Source organism: Vipera ursinii, assembly GCF_947247035.1.
Source record: "Vipera ursinii genome assembly, chromosome: 2".
In the NCBI taxonomy this organism is placed as follows: domain Eukaryota; kingdom Metazoa; phylum Chordata; class Lepidosauria; order Squamata; family Viperidae; genus Vipera; species Vipera ursinii.
This window is the reverse complement of record NC_139513.1, coordinates 120,818,882-120,841,095: the sequence shown is the minus strand read 5'-3', so window position 1 is coordinate 120,841,095 and position 22,214 is coordinate 120,818,882. Positions and strand designations below refer to the sequence as shown.

At 40.7% G+C, this 22,214-nt stretch overlaps 1 protein-coding gene across 4 annotated transcripts in view; it reads left to right on the top strand.

The window, feature by feature from the left end:
• The first annotated feature begins 25 nt into the window (after nucleotides 1-25).
• LOC310634220 (E3 ubiquitin/ISG15 ligase TRIM25-like) overlaps nucleotides 26-22,214 on the top strand; it is a 29,122-nt gene continuing 6,933 nt past the window's right edge. The window contains exons 1-8 of one of the 4 annotated variants that reach the window (XM_083352378.1): nucleotides 26-913; nucleotides 3,740-4,389; nucleotides 6,210-6,305; nucleotides 7,691-7,924; nucleotides 9,547-9,709; nucleotides 10,648-10,863; nucleotides 13,029-13,091; nucleotides 19,204-20,955. In XM_083352378.1, the coding sequence (XP_083208504.1) occupies nucleotides 3,805-4,389; nucleotides 6,210-6,305; nucleotides 7,691-7,924; nucleotides 9,547-9,709; nucleotides 10,648-10,863; nucleotides 13,029-13,091; nucleotides 19,204-19,742 (1,896 nt within the window). In that variant the 5' untranslated portion in view covers nucleotides 26-913; nucleotides 3,740-3,804 and the 3' untranslated portion in view covers nucleotides 19,743-20,955. Of the gene's footprint in view, nucleotides 914-3,616; nucleotides 4,390-6,209; nucleotides 6,306-7,690; nucleotides 7,925-9,546; nucleotides 9,710-10,647; nucleotides 10,864-13,028; nucleotides 13,092-19,203; nucleotides 20,956-22,214 lie in introns of those variants that run through there. The other 3 variants (XM_083352379.1, XM_083352380.1, XM_083352381.1) reach the window with 3 other exon arrangements.

The window sequence follows — 22,214 nt, the reverse complement described above, 5'->3', positions numbered from 1 at the left end:
CTCTAGATGCACTCATGTTCTGCTTTTGCTTTTAATTAAAAATTCTTGCTATCAAAGTAAGGGTGAAGACTTACTTTTGAGTGAAGACCTACGGCTTCTTTTCACTGAAAAGGAGTCTGAAGCCATTATTTAATAGTAATCATAATTGTAGTTTTCCCAATAGCATTGTTTGTAAGTGGGGTCTTAAATTCAAAAACTTAAAAGTATATATCTGGATGCTTGGGTGTGTGTAGTTTTCGGAAGATAATTTTTATAAACAGATTCTTCAGATAAATTTGTATGATGAATTTAGTTTATTCCTTGGTAACATAATAAAATCACTGTTGGGTGTATGTGGGATTAGGGATTCTGTTTCAGAATAGCCATCTGTGGTGGCAGTGATCCTGACACTACAAACAATAGATAAATATGTTAATATGCCCAAGCAGGCTGATAAACAGGAGCTACCAGAGATACAATATAAATAACTTCCTAAGGCAGAATGATAAATCCATACAAAAAGGGCTTTTCCAATAAAAATGAATGAATGAAACCATGGCTTATTTATCTTGTCTTTTTGATACCAATGCAACAAGATGTTGGGGTCTATGCATGCTATATTAAAAATCATGTAGTAGTGTTTCCTTTCATCATGGATGCCTATAATCTTGAAAGGGCACAGCAGATAGGTCCTTAATATTTGTATTTAGATGAGCTTGCCAGTGACATCATAACCCAAGGACTTTACTCCCTCCTCCTTTGTAGTTTGAACTGTGATGTCACCTGACAAATTCAGATCCCATGATTGGCTATAAACAGGTGGAAAGTCAAGTCAAGGAGTGAGACAACAAGACCACAGCTGAAAACCTTTAATCACTGGAGCTGTAGTAGAGTACCTATTGGTAATTTATCAAGTGCAACTGACTTTTAACAGGTAAGTACAGATAATAGCGCTCAGAGAAATCTGCAGAATTATAGTATCACAACTTAATGAACTAGATGAGACACCCATTGAATATCTTTTTTTCTCTCCAAATAATTTGTTTTGAATGTTCTAGTCTCTGCTCATAACAATTCTTAAATAAATGTTTGCTTAAGTAACTACTCTGAGCTTATTTTCTTGTCACAAGGGCATGTGCGTAAGGCAGAAGCCTTGTAAGAACAAAATATACTTTCATACTGGGAAAAGCCATAATTCTTTGGTAGCATACATGATGTAAAAACTGTTAATGTCATGCAGATACATAAAACCACTCTGGCTTTGCATCCTTGAGCAAGGTTTTGCATTCAGTTAGTGACAACAGAGGCAGTGGCAATATGTGCTGAAGTTGGGGAATGTTACCATCAATCCCTTGCCACAGACAGATCAGCTCCCTGTTGGCCTTGGAGGTCTCTTGATGTTGCAAGGAAGCAAGTCCTCTGTGAATGGCCTGCCCAGGCATCTAATAGATGCTGTTGGATTCGAAGGAAGCCTGGGGTTCTTTCTGGTAGATGGTTTGAGGCTTCAGTTGTTGCTTGAAATGAAAGAGTAACCTTTGCTTGGATTGGATCGCACCCATGTAATCTCTGTGTGTATGGATCCTAGAGGGCCCCTTGGTTTTCAGAGGAGTTCCCCGTGATAAAGCAGCATAGCGGTCACCTAGAATGCCACTAGAGGAAATGAAGAGCAGAATCAGACGTCCTGGGACAAACGCTGGCTCTTCGGCTTTGAAACGGAGTTGGAAACGACTAGCACGCATGTGCGGGGGAACCTTTACCTTTACTTTAAGAGCCTTTCAGAAGTACTACCTCGTGGCAGGGGCAGCAATATAGTTGTCACAGAGTGCCAACTAGTGGTCCCGTTCAGAGGTTCACTTTCTACCTCAATAACATCAGTTTCTGGGCCAGGAGGCTTTGCTCACAATGACACATACCTCCTTAGCCACCTCCCATTTGGATTACTGTTCTACATGGGGCTGCCCTTGAAGAGCATTTAGAAGTTGTAGCTGGCCCAGAATGCTGCGGCACAGGCAGTTCTTTGTGTCTTTTAGTCTGTTAGACACCGTTAGCCTTTCGTAAGACCCTGAAGACCTAGCTGTTTCCCTTGGGCCAGAAGATTAGGCAAGTACAGTTCTTGAATTTATAATTGGAAGATATCCTTTACCTTTGATGTCATGGTTTGCTGTTTTTAATTGTTAGGTTTTTAATCTTTGTACTCTCCCTGAAGTCATTGTGGTGAAATAGGCAGTCATATACATTATTTAAAGAGAAATAAAAGCAATGAAGAAATCTTCCATTGATTCATATACTGGACTGCATTGGCAGTATAGACACAGACATTTTGAAGGATTGTGGATTGTTAGAAGGCTGAGCATTCCCATATTACTAAAATATTACACTTTTTAGTTTTAAACTGACAAAAGCACAGGAAAGATAAGAGCTCACCTCTGCATAAATGAGATTATGGTGCTATTGCTAGCATTGCCATTATGGAAAGGAATAGCACAAAAGTGCTCTGAGCAATAGAGGTGACCACAGCCAAATTTACACAGAGAAAAAAACAACTGTGATGTTTTATTTCCTCTACTGAAGATGTTCATAGGCAAATAAATATAGTGCTCGGAATGAGTAGCTAAGCCCGCAGGTGTATATAAAAAAACCTGCTTGAAATCTTTATTTTTAATATATGTAGAATGTCTTTTTTAAATGTTTTAAATGTTTTTATTTTATGTTTAGTGGGGGGGTCCTTTTGTCCTTTTGGATTATTATTTTTTTTGAGTTCTGTATTTTGTATTTTAACTTTGTTTTGAATAAAAACAGAAATCTTTATTTTTAACCCAAGTTTCAAAAAGAATAGGTAGAGAGAATAAGTTATTTTTCAAAGTGTTATAAGGATTCAGCAGACCAAATTCATAGTCAGTTGATCCAGGTCAAGAGGCCTAGTTTGGATCCTGCTATTGACAGTGCAACCTGATATAATTTCTTACAATGTATTGTATGTACAGTGAGATTTACTTGTGAATGTTAAACAGTAGATTTTTGGACTGAACCATTAATGTTGCACAAAAAAGTTCATTAATAGGTGATTAAATTAGCAAATAAAATTCTTCAGATCTGTATTTGTTTTAGAAAATACATTTTTATTATATGATTTTAAATTACATTTTTTTTGGTTCTTCAGATTGTGTTGATTCCATTTTTGGTAGCAGGGATGGACTGCCTAGGACTGAAAAGTTTCATGAAGTTCTTAGCCATAAAATATGGTCTACAGAGGTAACCAGAATCAAAGGAAAGAAGCTCAGGCATTTCTAGCAACCCTATTGAAAGATACTGGTTTACCTCAATAAGCACCACGGGATCGGTTAGAAGATTTATATGTTCACTCTGAGCATAACTACTCATGACCATTGGAGGAGTAGAAGTAATGATTATATATATTAGATGTAAGATTGGAGAGCCACTTGGGTGTAATGGTTAAGGCACCAGGCTAGAAACCAGGAGATAGTCATTTCCAATCCTGCTTTAGGCATGAAATCAACTGGTGATTTTGGCCCAATCACTTTCTCTCATGTCTAGGGCCTAAATCGGAAAATATTTCCAGGAAAACTGCAGGGACTAGTTTGCCAAACGTAGAGTGCAAGAGAGAATGCAAAGTAAGATTAGGTTTGAGTGGCATCTGAATGCATAATTATAAATCTCTTGAGTCTCATGGACTTAAAAATCATAGTCTTTGCCCCTTGAAGGTCAAACGTCCCTGTTTTACAGATTCTTATTTTAATAGGTGACTGACTTGGATATATCTGAAAATTGTGTGAATCGAAGCCAAGAACAAAGTTTCCTCTTTCAATGCAGAAAATTGGCTTTCTTTTCCTTGAAGACAATATAGTGTGCCCAATATGCCTTGGGGTATTCAGAGAACCAGTCACTACAGCCTGTGGGCACAACTTCTGCATGGATTGCTTGCAGGTTTATTGGGAACACCTAGCACTTATTGGAGAACAACCTTACTGCCCTGAATGCCGGGAACCCTTGAATTCAACACCTCAGCTCTGCAAAAATATAACCCTGGGAGAAATTGCAATGAGATTTGCACAGGAGGAATCTCAAGATCCACAGAAGCTGGCTAGTTTCAAGAATGTCCCGTGTGATTTTTGTTTCCCGCGAAAGTTAAAAGCAATCAAGTCTTGCTTGCAATGTATAGCTTCCCTATGTGACAACCACATTCAATCTCACTACACAGACAAGATTTTCAAGAACCACCAGTTGGTGGAACCTCTCAGTGACTTGAAAGGCAGCATGTGTTTAAAACATCGTAAGCTGCTAGATCTATTCTGCAAAGAGGAAGGCAAATTTATTTGCCAAATCTGTGTCCGGGAAGAGCATAAGAACCATGAAGTCATTTCTCTGAAGCAAGAAAGAAGCAAGAAAGAAGTAAGCAGTTTTTGTATATGTGTTTGTGTATCAATGTGTAACCTCTCTGTTTTTATGGAAGGCAGCTTTAAGTAGTAGAAGTGAGTCAGGTTCATATCTCACCATTTTAGCCTATAAAAGTAGCCCATTGCAGGTAGAAAGTTTTTCACATATTTAATACTTCTCAGTTGATATGGCCTGGGGTTGTAAGAGAGATGTCATTCAACTGTTTGATGCCCAGGATCAGAACCCTAATTTACACACTGCTTTCATTATTTCCCTTTCATGCTTACTATTTCTGCTCTTTTCTGTAGCGTTCCCTTGCTCTGTAAGGTTCATTCATATGCCAAGATTCCTCCCACACTTTGTGGATTATAGGTTAGTGTTTCTGTTTCTGCAATATGTTCATTACCAGCCATTCTTATAAGTTGTTCAGCCACTCTGGGGAGTGTCAGAATCACTGAAATGTGTTCTGTCTATGGCACGGGTTTCAAACTTGATTGCATCACGTGACGTATCATGACGTTTCTTGATGTTTTTTGCCTTTGCGGAGCCGGGGTAGGCGTGGCCTGCGCATGACACATCCAGCCCGGGGGCCGCCAGTTTGACACCTCTGATCTATGGCATCAGCCATATTTTCTTCCATCCTTAGGCCGTGATTTCTATAGCCTTGTTTCTGTACCCAAATACAGTGGACAGGGGGAAAAAACCCTCAAGATAAAAAGTATTCCCTTAGCTTGTTCTGTTGCTACACCAAGGGCTGGGTTCCGTAAAGAGTTGCTAGTGGATTTTTTTTTCTTTTCCTAACCTTGATGTCCTTAATATGTATGAAAAACAGTCTTTGCTAGCCTAGTGCTAGCTGATTCTGATTACAACTTCCTGATCTGGAAACCTATTTGGAGGATCCCAAGCCAGGTGTAATTAAAATAACAAACAAAATGTCATGGTACTTTGAAATAAGCACACACAGCCTGTGTGTGTTTTTGAAGTTTTTAAAGTTAGCACACATCCCTCACGAGAGAAAGATCATCTGATTTATAAAAAAAAAGGCAAAATGTATACAGATGAGATTGGAAATGTGGGCTTTTGACAGCAGGGGCAATTGATCTAATGCAACCTTTTGGGAATATTTGCCACTCTGAGAACATGCCATGAACGCTAAAGGAAATTGGCTGCCACTAACTTCTTGCTCAGTCAAAATAGCCGCCTTAACAAGTGAGGGTCCCAGACCTGCATTTACCAGATGAGGTTGTTCATTGCCATCTTCTCTCTTTTCCCCCCTATGGAACTACTAGCAGCCCCTCTGGGTGGGCATATGGGCATATTGATTTAAAACAAAAGCCATTGAGCTCTGCAGAATCCATGGGTATTCTTGGAAATAAATAATACTGTATTCTGAAAACTGGTGCTAGTCAAAATATGTATTTTGTTTAACATTAAAAAAGAGAGAGAGAGAAGGATGGAAAAGAGTTCGTGGGTGTTAAGGAAAGTTTTTGCCACCACACTGAGCTCACAGATAACAAGTTGGTGTGCTTGGTAATATTGTCTGCTCTTTGTTTTGCAATAGAAACTTGAGACAAAAGGTTTATGGCTGTTTGGCAAAAAAGATATTTTAAAGAATGCTACAACTGATACTTTAATATATGAGCACCCCACATTCTGTGTCCAATGTTGACACTTCCACAGGTATTCGTGCATTTGGCATGAATTTTTATAGGAAAGAAGGCCTTTGCGCAAGAAAGCCTACACACTAAAGAAACAGATTCCGCATATCTCTTATGGCTGTCTGATTACAAAAGTGTTCTGTATTGATTTTGACAGGGGGGGCATTTCTTTCCCAGGTGGAGATCCAGAGAATACATGCCAGTTTGGAAAACCAGGTTTTGATGTTGGCAGAAGACCGTCAGAAACATAGGGCAAGAGTGAATTACCTCACGGTGAGCTGCCAGTTAGAAAAGTGGATGAAAGATGTTTGGAGCTTCTCAGTTGAGTGTGGGGGCAAAACAACTTCCCCAACAGCAGTAAATCAGGAGATAGTAGCAGACAAGACTGGAACTAGCATCTATATCAGAACTGCATGTCAAACCATTAGGATGCCTGCTACAATTTTCACAGGCCTAGTATTGACAGATGGGCCAACCATGAATGGCAGTGTTTTCCAACCTTGGCAGCTTGAAGATGTGTGGACTTCAACTCCCAGAAATTCCCAGCCAGTACGTCTGGCTGGGTTTTTCCGGGAGTTGAAGTTCAAACATATTCAAGTTGCCAAGGTTGGAAAACGTGTATCTATAGTATGACATGATGACAATGATGGTGGTTTAAGTATGACAACTTTTTTAGAAGGCAATGGTATTATTTCCAATCAAAGGCATTTAGTAGTTCAACTGGCACACTCTCTTTTGACAAGGTTCTTTCCCCCCTCCCCCCCCTTATCAGGGAATATAGAAATATGTAATGGCAAGATTGGGGAGAGGAAAAAAAGAATAGTGAATTTTCATCCTGAAGTCAGGAATAAAGGTAAAGGTAAAGGTTCCCCCACACATGAGTGCTAGTCGTTTCCGACTCTAGGGGCTGGTGCTCATCTCCGTTTCAAAGCCGAAGAGCAAGCGCTTGTCCAAGGACGTCTCCGTGGTCATGTGGCCGGCATGACTAGACGCCAAAGGCGCACGGAACGCTGTTACCTTCCCACCGTAGTGGTCCCTATTTTTCTACTTGCATTTTTATGTGCTTTCGAACTGCTAGGTTAGCAGAAGCTGGGACAAGTAACAGGCGCTTACTCTGTTACGCGGCACTCAGGATTCGACCCACCAAACTGCCGACCTTCTGATCGACAAGCTCAGCGTCCTAACCCACTGAGCCACCACGTCAGGAATATAGTTGTATAAAAGGGACATTAATTAAACCATTCTGGCTCTAAATCACCTAACTACATAAATAAAAAAAATAATGTATGTCAAATAATTGTGATCCTTATTTCCATTGAATATTGTCTCTTTCCCTGTGATGATATCTCCAAATGGATCTGAAGTCACAAGTTTCACAGGTATCTTTGGATCCTGTAGACAAGACTCTAACTAGTAATCCTAAGACTAAAAGCCACACTTTCTGTAACTCTATGAAAGGTAAACTGGTGCTGCCCATATATTTTGGTCTTCAACCCACATGGCTAGTAGCAAACAGAGAATTAGAGTTTTTACATATACATGCACCTACTTTGTCTGTCTTTTATAAGAAATACAGGTTTTTTTTTCTGGAAGAGCCCTAAATCAAGATAGGTAATAGATGTAAATATACTATATTTCGTTTTTTCCATTCTTTACAGAAAGTGGTGCAGAATGCCAGAGATGAAGTTAGTTGGGCCTTTACAGAGATAATAAAAGAATTCAAGAGACTGCAGACTAAGGTGATGGACTTCATTGATCAAGAGGAAAAGTCAGCTTTACTTGATATGGGGAATTCTATTCAGCGCAGACATGAGCAACTTGCAGATCTTAAGAAGAAGAAGCTGTGGTTGACAAATCTGATGGACGATCCAAGTGACTTTCAATTCCTGCAGGTAAAAGTTCACTTTTCATATTGTAACTGAGGCCACGTATCCTGTTAAATTAGTAACACAGTTGTTAAGTGAATCTGGCTTCCCCATTGACTTTGCTTGTCAGAAAGTTGCAAAAGATGATCACATGACCCCGGGACACTTCAACTATCATAAATATGAACCAGTTGTCAAGCATCCAAATGTAACTCACGTGACCATGGGGATGCTGCAATGGTCATAAGTCTGAAAAATAGGTAAGTCATTTTTTTCAGGGCTGCTATTAACTTCGAATGGTCACTAAATGAACAAGTTGAGGATTACCTGTACAGTAACCAAATCCAACATCCTGGTCAATTTAATCCAGACTACAGCATCCCCAACAGATGGCGGACTACCCTCAACTGGAACTTAACCAGTGAAGGGAGGTCTAGCACCTCAAGTAACTTGTCCCCCAACTACTCATACTGTTAGGAAGATTTTGCTAATATTCTTTTGGACTATTCCAATAACTGAAAACTGTTATTCCTGAAAAAACATTTTGACCACTTTCTGTGCAACAGCAAGAAGCTTATCTACATTGCCTCATCCATCCATCATCAGAATAGGCTGGCATCTATTTATGGAAGGGTAAAATAGATGAAATTACCTTCTCTTAAATCCCCATACAGTTTCAAAATAATTTTAGGGCGTATTTTCTAGCCTAGACTTTCAATACAAACTTCCCATACTACTGCATACTACTGCTTGTTTTCAGACAGTGCATCTCAGTTTGTTGCAGGATAACCGCAGTTACTCATTGGCTACTTTGCAGAGGCAGCAATTTCCATTCAAGCAGCTCAATGTTCACCATTCTCTCTGACTTTTAAAGCTGCCTTTTATCATGGACAAGAGATAAAGCCTTTTCCTTCGAAATACAAGGTTCCTGGTCCAAAACCTGGTAGAACTGTTTTTAATTACTGTTTTTCTTTCCAACAGCTTTTCTGTATTTCTAGTTAAGTCCAGAGATCTATCATTTCATTTTTTTGTTCAATCACCTTAGATATAAGTTCCCAAGTAACCCAGTAGAGTTTTTGTGTTTGGCAGGCTATGGAAGCACAGTTGTCCATTTCTGGCTCTAGGCTTTAGAAAGTGGAAATAGAAAGTGGAAATAGTGTTATGTAGAAGGGTCATGAGGGACGCGGTGGCTCAGTGGGTTAGAACGCTGAGCTTGTCGATCAGGTCGGCAGTTTGGCGGGTCGAATCCTGAGTGTCACATAACAGAGTGAGTACCTGTTACTCGTCCCAGCTTCTGCCAACCTAGCAGTTCGAAAGCACGTAAAAAATGCAAGTAGAAAAATAGGGACTACGGTGGGAAGGTAACAGCGTTCTGTGCGCCTTTGGCGTCTAGTCATGCCGGCCACATGACCACGGAGACGTCCTCAGACAAGCGCTGGCTCTTTGGCTTTGAAACGGAGATGAGCACCGGCCCCTAGAGTCGGAAATGACTAGCACGCATGTGCGGGGGGGGAATCTTTACCTTTACCATTTAGAAGGGTCATACACAGAGAAAAAAAGCTAATCTCCATGATCCAATATCCAAATTGACTGTTATGAAAAGATTTTTCTGAACTGTAAGCTCTCTCCAACACTGTTTGTTACTATAGGACTTCCCCCAAATAAAGGCCATATCTGATTGCTCAGAAGCTTTGATTGGACTGAAATGTGAGGAACTCACCAGTTTTGTGGGGATGAAACAGACACTGAGTGACTTGAAATCCCAAATCTCAACGATTGGACTCTGTTTCATCAATAAAATCCTTCAGAAGGGTAAGTAAACTAAAGTTTGAATGTGATTTTCTTGCATGTTCAAATGAATTTCTTCTCATCACATGACTCACTCACTTCTGTCTCAAAAACAGGAAATCCAGATGATGTTAGGGGGAAGAAAACATATGAATGAAGGGCATTGTACTTTGAACACTTTGCTTAAAATAATGCATTTACTCGAAAGGAAAACAAACCTGACATAGTACCCAAGAAATAAAAATGCAGAGAAAAATAAATAAAAAATAAACACAGGCAAAAATAGAAGAGAATACTGTATATGTAGCTCAAGATTGAAGTATGGAGTCCTTGGTGCTCTCTTGACCTTGGTTATTTGCTTGGTTCCTTGATTAGGATATTATTTTCTGTTTCATTTTTCCTGGTATTAATCCCTGTTTATTTTGATGTAGACTGATGAAGGTGTGTCTTGATCTTTTTGTTTCCCTCTAAAATTTTTATTGTCTGTTTTGAATAATATGTAAATGTGATTTTTCCCTACCGGTAAATATCTAATGATGGCTGATTTATCTGAATGCCAAATTTTCAGGATTTCCCTAGCATTTCTAGATTTAGCTTGGCCTAGAATGCTCAGTTTCCCAGTTGAAACTATGGTTGAATCTGTCCATGTGCTGTGAGATTAAGATGTTTTCAAAATGTCTTCTGATTGTTCTTTGATGTTCATGGATGTGCTCTGCTAACTTTCTGTCTGTCCTACCTATTAGTTGTTACAGTCCTTATACTGTATGTTGAAGATGAATCCTCTTTAATCTTCTTCAGATCTTCTAGAGGGCTTTAGTTGGTTACACTGCTTCGATATGCCATGTGGTTGTATTAGTATGCTTGTAATTTCTAAATTTCATTTTTAATGTGTGCCAATGTGCCCACAGTAAAAAATGACAATACACTTTACCTATCTATGACTCCCTTGGATGCTTCCCCAGATATCTCTCCAGATGTCAAGTGGGAGGAGGATGAACCAGTTCCAGGCAGGTCTGGAGGGGAGTTGGTTAATGGCTTTGAGCAGCCATCTAAGAGGGATTTGGCTGAAGCTCAGCTACAGCAGGACAGCCTTGAGGCTACAGGTGGGAAAAGCACACAGCTGCAACCACTCAGTGATGAGGAAGAGGAACGGCCTTCTGCACTTGATCCGAGAACAGGTAGGGCAGAAAAAAGGCAGGAGCAGCATAGGTCAGCCTGATTAGTTGTGAGGAGGCAGCCTCGCCTTTCTTGATGAGCTGCCCCAGAAGCTGGCTATTTAGCACAGCACACAGATGAAGGTGATGCTGGGAACAGTGTGTTCATTTGTTAGTTGTGTGTTTCTTGACTAGTGTGATTCCGGCCTTGCTTTGGATTGAAACCTTGACTTGGATTGTGCCTTGTAAATTCCTGACTTTGCTTGCCTCGTGAACCCGCTTGTATTGGGGATTTAATTTTGCCTGGTGAGTTTAACTTGACTGCGAAACTTTCAAGTGCCTTGCGGACTCATTAGCCATTGCTCTGTGGACTAGCATTGGTGTGCTTTTGGCTGGACTTAATTGGGGACAGTTTTGGGGTTTTGGTGAAGGGAATCTCTGGGGAATACTAATAAACCAACTAAACCACTGTTATATGTGTGTGTGAGTAGGACAGCACAGCGACTTCACTAGGACAGCCAGAGATCAAAATAAGCCATTGGGTCTTGTGATGGTACCTGACTCCATGTCATCAGATGACCTCCTTAAGTAGCCTCATGTAGATATCATAGGAATGGAGACAGCTTTGAGGAATTCCACAGAGCAAGGATCTAGAGTGTGGTCTCCCCACTATAACAGCAATGACTGATTTCAGAAAAAGGATATCCGTTAGAAACAAGTACTGTACCCTCTTCCGGAAGGAAAGCTGATCAGTGGCCTTTCCTTTAAAAGAAAAAACAAAGAATTTTGCTAGTGAAACTACAAAAAACATCCTATAAGATTGGACTTTTAAAAAAAACAAGCAAAATTGACTAAGGTTTTGCCACATTTCTCTTCTATCCCATAGCCATAGGAAGAAGAGGAAAACTGGGGTTTTATTTGTTTTGTTTTTTTTAAAGGTCAAGAACAAGGAGAAGTCAGTGAAGGGAGACTCCTACAAAAGATTAATGGAGGTCATATATTCTCAGAGACCCATCCACAGACAGGAACGTGTTTTCCTGGCCCAGGCAGGAGAAGTAAAGATGCCGGGAATCTATTAGTTGAGAGCCATGGGATGGTTAATCCAGGCCATCATCATGCCCAAAATAGAGGATGGGATTGATAAACAGAAGGGATTTCTTAAGCCAGCTTCATTTGCAGCCAGTTTACACATGGGAGACAAAGCTTAAGCCTGCAGTGCAGAAAAAGCCCTTTATCTTAATTTCCAACTAATGAGCCGTGATTATGTTTCTCTTGCTAAGTAGACTACTTTTCAGGACTGACTCCTGGGAATTTAGCACTTTAATGAACACCATCTGTTCAGATAGCCTTTCTACCCACCATAGCAACCCTTGGTGGAACCCAGCTTTTGCTCTGTCAGGTCTCGCTGCCTTCTTTCTCCTCTACATTGCGTGGGGTGGGGTGGGGGGGTTAGGTGGGTTTGTGGTACTGAAAATAGGGTAAGACTGCATCATTGAAAAATGGACATGAAAAATGGCCGGTGTTCTGAGAACAGGAATGTAGAACTGAAGTTGCCTCACAGCTAGTTCATTCTTGACATGCTATAAGTAATGAGGGTGAACCTTCACCCTCAACCTAGCCCCCAAGCTACAGATATTTGCCACTATTGCAAAAGTAAGTCAGGAAGGAAGACTTTTTTTAAAAAAAGTGATGGCTCTTGAGCTGAGCTTAGCTCCTAATGACCATATGGACATAGAAACTAAGGAGGCAACAACATATGTGATTAACCATTGTCATTTTCTGGTTTGTTGGCTTGGTTGTTTTTTTTACACCCCAGTCTAATTTATAGCTATTCCCTGCTAGTTTGCTAGGTCTTTTTTTCATGTCCAGTTCTCAGACACTTCTCAGATGCCACACCTGCCCTATGGAATAGCATTCTTTCTGAAATTCAGATGGCCCCACGCCTATCTTCTTTCTGAAAGGCTCTGAAAACCTGGCTTTATGAGATACTCTCAATGGTTTCAGTTGTCTGAATTGACTGTGGCTCACTATGTTTTATACTATGTTATGCCCTGTTGTTTGTTATTTGTTGCTTTTAGTTGTATATACCACCCTGAATCATGGATCCATTGTCGATACATACATTGAATAAATAAATGAATACATTTTAAAAACAAGTACTAAATAAATAAATATCTTTACTCTTTCAGGAATCACAATGGTGCCATATGAACTGCTACCCACACCCACAGATCGGAAGACTCTTCTAAAGTGTAGGTCAGGGGTGTCAAACTCAATTTCATTGAGGGCCGCATCAGCATTGCGGTTGCCCTCAGGGGGCCGGGTGGGTGTGGCCTGGGTGGGCGTGGCCTACTGGGTGGGCATGGCTAAAGTGCGTATGGCCTACTGGGTGGGCGTGGCCAGCTCCACATCGTTCGCATCAAGGGTGCCTATGGGGGCCTGGGCAGGAGTGGGACAGATCTGAGGGTCTCTGGCAGGAGGAGGGTCTCTGGGACAGGGCCAAGGCAGTGGGGACCGTTCCCTCACTGTTCCAGGATGGCTTCGCGGGCCACATGAAACCACTTCGCTGGCCGGATCTGGCCCCCGGGCCTTGAGTTTGACATGTCTGGTGTAGGTGCTTTTAGTTGTTTCCCCGATATTGCCCTCTTGAATGCTGTTGACTGTCAGATCTTGGCAAGTAACCTTCTTACAATAGTATCTCTTCAGATGAGCAGAACGCTTAAGGCAGATGAACATTGTACAAGGGAAGCCATGTTAGTCTATGGTAACCAAAATTCAGACTTACTAATTTTGTTTTAAAAAAATGTAAGCTTTTGTAAGCTATTTTATGCCTTTTAATAATATTTGTTTGTCTGAAAAGATGCTACCAGACTTCTGAATTTTGGATTGAAGGAATCTTCTGGGAGGGTAAAGAATGTGTTCTTTCACAGAATCTAATTTCAGGGTGCAAAAGGTAAAGAACATGGAATGTGAGGGAAAATCTGTCAGCCCTAGTTTAATCATACCAGAAAATTAATGTTTATTGTTAGGAAACATGCTCATGCTTAGTGAAACCTGTTCTGATTTGTACCGCTTCTAAGGCAAAGGAAGGAAACCTCAGCCTGACTAATGTCCCAAAGGTGCTTTTAAAAAAGCAACTGGACTTTCTTGATTTTTCTTGAAGATATTTCACTTCTGACAAGTTTGTACTCTAATTATATGCCAAAGTTTAAATTAACATTCTAATAATCCTCTCAAGTTGAAACTAAATGGGATTAAAATAAATATTAAGAAAACCAAGATCATGGCATCCGGCCCTCTCAATGACTGGCAAATAGATGGAGAAGAAATGGAGGTAGTGACAGATTTTATTTTCCTGGGCTCCAAGATCACTGCAGATGGGGACTGTAGCCAAGAAATTAAAAGACGCTTGCTCCTGGAGAGGAAAGCCATGACAAATCTAGACAGCACACTAAAAAGCAGAGACATCACCCTGCCAACAAAAGTGCGTATAGTCAAGGCTATGGTCTTCCCAGTTGCAATGTATGGCTGTGAAAGTTGGACCATAAGAAAGGCTGAGCGCCAAAGAATTGAAGCCTTTGAACTATGGTGCTGGAGAAGACTCCTGCGAGTCCCTTGGACTGCAAGGCAATCAAACCGGTCAGTCCTAGAGGAGATCAACCCTGACTGCTCTTTAGAAGGCCAGATCCTGAAGTTGAAACTCAAAATACTTTGGCCACCTAATGAGAAAGAAGGACTCACTGGAGAAGAGCCTAATGCTGGGAAAGGTTGAGGGCAAGAGAAGAAGGGGACGAGAGAGAATGAGGTGGCTGGATGGAGTCACTGAAGCAGTAGGCGTGAGCCTAAATGGACTCCAGAAGATGGTAGAGGACAGGAAGGCCTGAAGGAACGTTGTCCATGGGGTCGCGATGGGTCGGACATGACTTCGCAGCTAACAACAACAACAACAAATCCTCTCAAGCCAGGAATTTTGAGAAACAGAACCATAAAATTTACTCAACCTTTGTGAATTCTGAAGGAACAGAAAAACAATAGTGGACAAATTATAATGAGTAAATGAAGACTTGTGGCTAGCTAGCATTATTCTGATGACAGAGCTATCGCTTTGGGTAGTTCTTTAGCCCTTTAACAGGATAGGGATTTCATTGCAATAATCAGCTATTTTCATTTTGTTCCTATTTTCAAAGATCAGCATTTAGGATGTAAAGTATTTGAGGGAAGATAATGCAGACAATAAATCACCAGTTTGGTATGGTGAGCTGGGCATGCAGATCAGGACAATATGAATTCAAGTTCTCTCTTAGGCGGGAAAGCTGTCTGGGGACTTTAGGCCAGTTACTCTCTCTCACTCCAACCCAGCTCACAGAGTTGTTGTGGAGAATTTAAGAACAGGAAACATTATGTATCTCATGTTGGCCAAAAGGAAATCTAATAATATATTAGTTGCCAAGTGATGTGCAACTACGTATTACAGCAGTTCCTCATAATGTATGTGATAGTTCAGAATAAACCATAGAGTAGGGGAGGGACAAAGGCTGGACTTTTTGATCTGTTTTTTCCACCTTGAACTGCACTTGATTTCCAGCTGGATCTAGGTGTAACCTAAGGTCACCAGACTCCAAATCACACATTACAGGTAGTCCTTAACTTACAACCATTCATTCAGTGACCATTCAAAGTTACAATGGCGCTGAACAAAGTGACCTATAACCATTTTTCACACTTTACAACCATTGCAGCATCCCCATGGTCACATGATCAAAGTTCAGATGCTTGGAAATTGACTCATATTTATGACAGTTGCCATGCCCCAGGATCCTGTGATCACCTTTTCTGACCTTCTGAGAAGCAAAGTCAACGGAGAAGCCAGAATCACTTTACAACTGTGTTAACTAACCTGACAACTGTAGTGACTCACTTAACTAATGTGGCAAGAAAGGTCATAAAATGGGGCAAAACTTACTTAACAAGTATCTCACTTAGCAACAGAAATTTTGGGCTCAGTTGTGGTTGTAAGTCGAGGATATCTGTACATAAAATCTGCCCATCTGCATGTACTGTACATCTACATAGGCTTCTTCTGAACCTATAGTCCTGCTGCAGCCTTCACTAGCTAGAGATAGATAGATAGATAGATAGATAGATAGATAGATAGATAGATAGATAGATAGATAGATAGATAGATGGATGGATGGATGGATAGATAGAGATAGATGATAGATAGATGATAGATAGATAGATAGATAGATAGATAGATAGATAGATAGATAGATAGATAGATAGATAGATGAAAGTATAATAACAATAATAGTTCTCAAGGACAACAAGGTAGGTTTCTATGTTGGGAGTAGAACTACGTTGGTTACAAAACAGAATAGAGAAAAGACTTTTTTTTTCAGAAGTCCTCCATCTCTCTCTCTCTCCTGTATTTTCAAATACTGGCAAGGAGACAAAGTCAAATATAATATTGGTTTTTGGTTCTCTGGCTTCCTTCTCCTGCTTAAGTTGCTACCGTAGTCTTCCGAATCACCTGATGTGCTTGCTATTTTTCTCAGCAACAATTTTTTTGTTGTTTGTGTATGGCACACCAAGTCTGTTGCAGTCCAAAATATTTTTATGGACAGCTTGCTTAAACTTGGTTTAAGCTGCCTGCGTTTACTTGGAGTGAAAGTCACCTTTGATTTATTGACTGTTAAAAGAGACTGTTTTTCTGTAGTCCTGGACAATGAACTTCCAGGAGAAGCCATGTCCTTAAGTAGGGCATCTGGTGCTCTCTCCCTTATCTTTTCCTTCCTCCAATTGGTAGGACAATTTCTCAAAACTCAGTGTCTTCTCAGAAGCTCTACTGAAATGTGTAAGAGTTTCCAATGCGAAGGGAATCCTTTCTCATCTTGGTGCCCTATGAATCAGTTCACAGACTTCCTAACCTACACGAGGACACCGAGAGCCACACTGTCCACTGAAATTTTATTTTATTTTCCCTTTCCCTCCTGCCAACTTTTAAAGGTTATTTAGTTTATTATGTTGTATCACTGAACTTTAATATACTTTGTTTTTGTAAATTGCTTTGAGGTGACTGCTGTGCTTAGGAAGTGGCATAAAAACCTATTTAATACCTTTGTACTTCCTGAACTCTACGCCTTTGAACTGGACTTTTATCAGGAAAGGCTGGACAATATAATTCTGTATGGTCACAGTTTAACTTGCGTAAAAATTGAGACTTAGTAAGCATAATTGTATTTGTACTGCAATACTGTAGAACATTTTGGACATTTTGCTTCTATTTATATTGAGCTTAGTTTTAGCTTCTTTGTTTTAGTTTTTTTAACCATTTATATTCTGTTTTGTGTGAGCTTACACAGATCTTAAAAGTTTGGTTATAGTTGTGGGCAAAGCAAGCCCACTATTATTTTCACAGGTTTGCACTTCTCACTTCTACGCATCTTATCTGCATTCAAGCAAAGTAAACAAATGGCTAACCAAGGAATTGAAGGAAGCAGGACATAAATGGCATGTCAGAATGCATTTTCTCATCCCCTTACATACATTGGTCCTTCACAAGCCCTAGAGCAGGGCTTTTCAATCTTTTCACCCAATGTACCACTTTTAGGATATGGCAACATCCAAGTACCACCAGTTGCCTAGCAAGGTGTCGAAAACTTAAATGACTAAAAAAAAGGAAAAAACTGATGAAGTACAGGTAGTCCTCGACTTACAACAGTCCGCTTAGTGACTGTTCGAAGTTACAATGGCACTGAAAAAAGTGCCCCCCAAGCCACAACCAAGCAAGACACCTGCCTGCCCACCTGGCGGTACTCTTCCTCCTGTCTGAGGTTTTCATTGTGAGAATTTCTGTTGAGGATTAGCAGTGGGGGTGGGGTGGGGGGGTGTTTGGTTTTTATTACCCCTGTCTGTTGGGTGGTTGCAGCAGGTTTTGGTCACTTCACATGACCCTGGGACACTGTGACCATCATAAATATGAATCAGTCGCCAAGCATCTGAATGTAAATCACAAGACCCTGGAGATGCTGCAACATTCCAGCTGATCGGCGCTTCTTCTGGGCTCAGAAGCGCCAGGATCAGCGCCGAGCTCCAGCTGGAGCCTGGCGCTGATCCTGGCACTTCCACTGAGCCCTGACAGCCCTGCAGCTCCAGCCATCTCTCTCTCAGGTTTGTGTGGCGTTACTACCGGTTCAGCTCATTCCCCTCCTCCGCTACCACTTTTCTAGGATGGTTGCATACCACCTGCCAGGTTCCAATGTACCACAGGTGGTACCCATACCACTGGTTGAAAAGCCCTGCCCTAGAGGATTTGTGCATATTGATCTCTAACTGCCCTTTGGAAATAATCATGATGGGTAATATTCAGTCTAAATTTCCTAAACGTGACTCCCTGAATGAGTCATTAATATATAGTTTTCATTTAACAACCACAATGGCTGGCATCACAAATTACATTTAACTGCATGATCGCTTAGCATGACACACAAACCCCACCAGGATCTAATTTTTTTTAAAAAAAATATTTATTTCTAACACTCCCTATCTACTTCCCTAGCCAGTATTCTGTAGGGGTTAAGGTGCTGGACTAGTGACAGGAAAAGTGGTTCTACTTCAGGAATTCCCAAACCTTTCAGCTCATTGACCCCTTCATGAAATGTCTGATTGTTCATCAACCCACATATTTTAATATGTGCGGATAATGCTACATTAACTAATAGTACTATAAATAATACAAATAACATAATAAAATAACCTTTCATAATGCCAATGACTCTTAGGGGTTAATATTGACCATTTTGGAGATCTTTGTTCTAATCCTTGCTTCGGCACAAAAACTGTCTGTGTGACTTTGGCCAGGAACTCTGTCAGTCTAGACTGGGAAGATGAAAAATATCTACCTACCAAAAAGCACTGGACTAATATGCTAGATAACAATCCATGACTTTCAATGAAGAGTCTGTCATCCTCCAGTGGTTTGATTTAGGCTGATCATAATTATTATTCTTGCCCTTCTGCTCAGAGCAAGTTCCAGTTTTCATTTCTCAGTGAGGCCCTGGTCAAGTAAGGGATTGATCCTTGATTTTTTTTCTCTGTGTAGCATTCTAGCTGCTGCATTGCACTGGCTGCTCACAACTGGCAAAAATAGGGAATACATTATTGACTGAAGACTATGTCTTATTTCCCAGATTCATCAATATCTAAGGGTAATATTCAAGAAGAAATGGAGGTTCTCTGTGTCAGAATAAAACTAACCTTACCTCCTAGTCTATTCAAATTTTCCTGGCATTCTCATCCTTCTTGTGGATTGACCTAGAGTAGACTGACAAAATGTAATCTTTTTTTTTCCTTTCCATGAAACAGACTATTGTATCCTGAATTTTGATGCCACCACTGCCAACGAAGAGCTCTTCCTATTTAAAGAGACTCACTCTGTGCTGAACATGGGGATTTTGTTGGACACTTATTCAAAACCCACCCCTGGATTTAACCACTGGCCCCAGCTGCTTGGTACCCGCAGCCTCTGTGAGGGCTGCCATTATTGGGAGGCTGAGATTTCAAATGGCTGGCTATGCCTGGGCGTTGCCTACAACTACCGGCATAGGACTGAAAAATCGTGCATGTTGTATCTGATTGGCAGGAATAATTATTCATGGTGCTTGGAGTGGGACTCCGTGAATTTCTCTGTCTGGCATAACAATATGCAGACTGTGCTGCATGGTGACTACTACAAGACCATTGGCGTTCTCCTGGACTATGCTGCAGGCTCCTTGACCTTCTACGGCATCACCAGTTCTATAAACCTCATTTACCGTTTCTTAACCACATTCACTGAACCACTGTATCCAGCTGCCATGGTAAGCAGCGGGACTTCTATTACTTTGAAACAACACCCTGAATAGAAGCCATAAAGAGGAGGGAGGGGAAATCCCATCTTAAAAGCCAAGAGAGCTTTTACAGTTGCTGATAAAATTAACTTTTATCTCACTAGTGCTGCAGCAAGATTCCTTTTTTAGGTGTTCTTCCCTAGAACATTCTGGGAATGGCTGGGCAGGTGTTGAGAATTCTTTTCTGATGCTCTTCTGTTCCATCTCAAGAATGAAGAAATTAAACTAGTTATAGTTACATCCCTGGAAAGTATCCCTCAAATCTATAGAATGGATTGGATCGCCTTATCTTAGGGCAGAGGAGCCTTTGACTGCAAATGGGGAGATCCAAACACAGATGGCCTTTCTCAGGCCCTGTATTAACATTTATAAATATTATGCCATACCTGTGTTGCAAAAATACTGATAACCATTAGATGGAAGACTAAATCTTTTCTGGTCAGCTACATTTTTTTTCCAGATTTATTAGCCCTATCATTATTTTTCCAATTCCAAATTACTTTAATCTGACTAGTTTATACAGGCTGGCTTCCAGCACAAACATTGGATTAGCTACACAGAACATGCAAAATCTTAGTTCTTTTCCTTTCCTTTCATCTTCAAGTTAAGACCTGATTCCAGATGACTATATGAACAAATCCAGAGAGTTTTCTAAGTAGCATTTTTGGAAGTAGCCTACCATTGCTTTTTTCCTAGTGTTGGGAGAGAATGACTATAGGTAGGCCTCAATTTATGAAAATTGGGACTGGAATGTCAGTCACTAGGAGAAGCAACCATTAAACAAGCCATTACATGACTGGGCCTGATTTTTACCATCATTTTTACCACAGTTGTTAAGCAAATTACCATGGTAATTAAGTGAATCACCTGGTCATTAAGTGAATCATGTGGTTGTTATACAAATCCAGCTCCCTCAATTGATTTGTTTCTTGGAAGCCAACTGAGAAGATCACAAATCATGATCTTGTGTCCCACAAGACCTGCAACCTTTGTAAATATGAGCCAGTTGTCAAACATCTAACTTGCAATCATGTGTTCACAGAGGTGGTGTGACGGTTGTAACTTCAAGGATGGGTCATATGTCATTTTTTCTGAGGCCGACATAACTTTGAACCATTATTAAATGGTCATAAACTGAGAACTACTTGTGGCCAAGGTCATTCAGCTGACCTTTGTACCCAAAGTAAGACTAGAATTCAGGTTTCCCTATTCTTTGTCCAACTAGTCTTAATCCAACTAGTCTTAATCCAACTAGTCTTAATCCAACTAGTCTTAATCCAACTAGTCTTAATCCAACTAGTCTTAATCCAACTAGTCTTAGATTTTGTACGCTTCCCCAGGCTTGTGGGCAACCAGACTCCTAAAAGCGAATGGCTAGTCTGAAAACCCTTACCAGAACAACAGTCAGTTATATACTGTTTGTAGAGACGGAATCCTTCCCTTGGTTATGTAATTAATACGCTTCCCTGAGTAACTGGATGAACTTTACAGTCATTAGAACCTCTTGATGGGTTATTTCAAGTTAAATTTTAAGACACTGTGATTGTTAAAGATTCTCTGCTGGCAATGACTGTCCATAATTGGTCTTGGTTGACAACCCTGGTAACTGCACAGAAACTCCCTCATGCAGTACCAACTCTCTAACTTGCATGTGGCCTGTGCCAGTGCTTCCAGACTCTTTCCCCCAGCCTCCTGCAAATTGTGTGGAGCCTGCATTGGCTCTTCTGTGGCCTCCTTCCCTCTCCTCCGCAACACCCCCACATGCCTCCAGCCCTCTTCCTGCTTAAAGATCCGCCCATCTTGGGATTACCATGGCTACCGGTCTGCCTGGGATTGCTAACTGATGACATCATGCTTTATACAGTATGGCTATCACTTAGCAACAGCAATCCCATCCCAATTGCTGTCATAAGGCAAGGGCTACCTGTAATACTGATACATATGGCTTGGTTTTGATCCTGTAGCATATTTGGTGAAACCCATCTTAAGACACACCAAACACTTTTTTAAAGACTTTACGATGTTTATGGTCTCCATGGCCTACACTTCACACAATGGCAAAAACGCAAGCCACATTGTGACGTGTCGTGTGTGAATTAAGTGCTTAGTCCTGAATAAAAAAGGAGCCTTTGTTTTAGATATGAATGCCCAAACCACAAATTTTTTTCTCGAAGTTTGCCTGACCTAGATGAATTAAAATGCTAACGTTATGAATTGGTCACAGATATTATTTTATTATGGGGAGGAATGCAACTGTAAGTAATTGAATATCTTTATTTTCTTTTGTCCCTTTGAATCAGTGATGACTCCTGGCATGTCCAGTGATGACATGTCTGGACATGTCCCTGCAAGGTTTTTTTAGAAGTGGTTTGATGCTGCTTCCTTCCTAGGGCTAAGTGACTAGCTCAAGATCACCAAGCTGTTTTTGTGCCTGATGGGACAAAAACTCACACTTTCCCAGTTTCTATCTGGCACCATAACAACTAC